Source organism: Loxodonta africana, chromosome 7 (genome assembly GCF_030014295.1).
Source record: "Loxodonta africana isolate mLoxAfr1 chromosome 7, mLoxAfr1.hap2, whole genome shotgun sequence".
NCBI lineage: Eukaryota > Metazoa > Chordata > Mammalia > Proboscidea > Elephantidae > Loxodonta > Loxodonta africana.
In genome coordinates, this window is record NC_087348.1 from 20,904,529 (window position 1) to 20,907,603 (window position 3,075).

Below are 3,075 nucleotides of genomic sequence, written 5' to 3' on the forward strand. Positions count from 1 at the left end.
AAAAATCATAATCAGCCCCTTATTTTTATACAAACGCACACACAATCAATCTTATTTAATGTGAATATTTTGTCCAAGAAACATTATTCTTCTGTTTCTTAATAATATCATTCTGTGCGACACAGCTGTTTAGTGCTCTACTGCTACCTTAAGGTCTTTGATTCAAACCTACCATTCTCTCCATGGGAGAAAGGTGTGGCACTCTGCTTCTGTAAGGATGACAGCCTTGGAAACCCTGTGCGGCAGTTCCGCTCTGTCCTGTAAGGGTCACTATGAGTTGGAATTGACTCAATGGCAACAGGTTTGGTTTTTCTTTTTTGGTATCACGGGTTTAACAACCACAACAAAAATACCTTGCACAGAAATTTTATAGAAGTCTTTTATTTCTAATTAGTGTGTAACGATTGCACTAATTGTAATTTTCCACAGAGATGTGAGAATTTTAAGGAAGATTGAAAGATGCTTGTCAGCATATGCACAGCTCTATGGACCTGAGAATCTGCTCATTAATTGTTTTAGAAAGATATTTTTATACCATCTATCTTTCAAGTGTTGTTTGTTGTATACAGTTCTTTCTGTCGATCTACGCCATGGTTGCCTGGGTTAGAGATTCCCTACAACCAACTGATGGGGTTAATATTTGGATCTAATCCACAGATGGTTGTTACATTATGTAAGAACTAGTTAGAAATAAACTGATGTCTCATCTCATCTCCACTTAGATGTAAAGTCCCAGTGGTTGAGCATTTAACTGCCCACTTCAGCTGGAGAACTTGTGGCCTGAGGCATGGATACACACTGACTCAAAACAATGGTAAATAGGCCTGGACAGTTGGTTAGAGTTCTTGGAGTAACAAGACTGCAAGACATGGAATTTGGGAAAGAGAAATGGGCACAAAGCAAGTTGATTTAAATTTTTAACTACTAAACAGTAGCTACAGTAGAGCATTTTGCAACAGGTAGGAAGATAAGAGGATCTACCTTTTAGATGGAAATCATCTTCTCTTCTTTTTCCTAGAATGCCATGTTCTGTTACTCCTAGTATTTTAACCAATTCTCCAGGGCTAATTTCTACTGTCTGTAAATCACTAGGAAGCCACCAGTGTACCAAGTCAATACATATTTGTATTTGGATTTGCCTTCCCTAACTACAGTGTTCGAGGGAATAAAACCTTCCATTGGCCTAAAGACTGCCACATTCATTGTTATAGTAATCCACACAATATTGCTTCAGAAGAAATACATTTTACAATAATAAAAGTTTAAGATGAGCACACATAAATTGATCTTAATGTAAAGTGGTTGGCCAATCGTAGTGAAATAAGATAAATTCATTATTTCAAGACACTCATTGCTTATCTGTATTGTTGAAACATCTGATGGTCAAAGAGGGCTGACATTTTTTTCTCCATTTTAGACTCCAACAACTAAACAAACATTTATGAAATGCCTACTATGTGTAAACCAAAAAAGGTAAAACAAAAGACAAGAAAAATACTTATTTTCAAGGAACTAGACTTTAGGAAGCTGAGTCCCAGAGGCAAGAGTCCCTGTACTTATTAGCACTGTACCATTGTGCAAGGCTTGACTCAAGAATCTCCTAACTCTGTATCTGCCATTTTTTTTTTTTTTTTTAGTGACAACATATCTCACTATTGATCATTAAAATACATTTTTTCAGTAATTCTCTTCAGGGCATTTTTTACCTCCTGATTCCTCAAACTATAGATCAATGGGTTTAGCATGGGGATCACCACTACATAGAACACTGAGGCAAATTTGTCTTTATCCAGTGAATGGCTTGACTTGGGCTGTAGGTACATGAACATCAAGGTTCCATAGTACATAGTAATAGAAAATAGATGAGAAGCACAAGTAGAGAAGGCTTTCTGTCTTCCTTCAGCAGAATGGATCCTCAGGATGGCAAAGAGAATGAAGACATGCGAGATGAGAACAATGATAAGAGAGCAAAACACATTGAATCCAGCAATAATTAACAGCATCAGCTCTTTGACATGTGTATCAGAACAAGCTAGAGCAATCAAGGGAACATCATCACAGTAGAACTGGTTGATCACGTTAGAGTCACAGAAAGACATGTGGAATGTAGCCACCGCCTGTACAACTCCCACAGTGAATCCATAAATATATGTGCTAGTGACCATTTGAATGCAGAGTTTCCTTGGCACGAGAACTACATAGAGTAAAGGGTTGCAGACGGCCACATACCGATCATATGCCATGATAGACAGCAGTAATAATTCCCAAACTGAGAATGTGATAAAACAACACACCTGAGTTGCACATGCATAAAATGACATACTTTTAATTTCACGCCCAAAGTTCACCAGGGTGTTTGGGGTGATAGAGGAGGTACCACAAAAATCAACAAAAGCCAGATGACAGAGAAAAAAATACATGGGTTTCTGAAGCTGAGGACTGATTTGAATTATCACAATCAAACCAAGATTACCCACAGCAGTAACTAAGTAAATCCCTAGGAAGACACCAAAGAGAATGACTTGAAGCTCCGGATTGTCTGTGAGTCCCAAGAGGATGAACTCAGTTACTGCTGAATAATTGCCTTTGGCCATGAAATAGATATACAATTTCTTCTAAGGGAAACCCCTCAGAGCACAGGGTCTGAATAAACTTGATTCTGTAGGAAGTGATTAATCTACATATGGGAAGACGGTCATGGCTCACCAGGACATTACGTTAAATTCGGTTGAAGGAGAATTCTGTTATATTTGGCTATTACTCCTGCTGTCAGTGTGAATAGATTTGGTCCAGGCAGAAATTCCAATCCACTGGGAAATTGTAAAATAGGAAAGATAACTTCAATTAAAATTTACAATCAATAAAATAGCAAAATCTATGTTGTATTTTCTTTAAAAATAGGGAAAATAAAAGTTGCAGCATTAAAAATGTTAGTGGTTATCAGAACATATTAAAATGATTTCTTATGTTTTAAGTTGATTTCATAAAGTTATGGATTGAATATATCAATTAATAAATAAATTATGAATTATCAGGAATGAGTGTGGAAAATGTAATTTGACAAGTCAAAACCAA

The 3,075-nt window shown here is 36.7% G+C and overlaps 1 protein-coding gene across 1 annotated transcript; it reads right to left on the bottom strand.

The window, feature by feature from the left end:
* Positions 1-1,652: 1,652 nt before the first annotated feature.
* LOC135232029 (olfactory receptor 5AL1-like) lies at positions 1,653-2,633 on the bottom strand. Its single transcript, XM_064289305.1, has one exon. The coding sequence runs from the start codon at positions 2,592-2,594 to the stop codon at positions 1,653-1,655; it is 942 nt and encodes a 313-aa protein (XP_064145375.1). The 5' UTR covers positions 2,595-2,633.
* Positions 2,634-3,075: the final 442 nt, after the last annotated feature.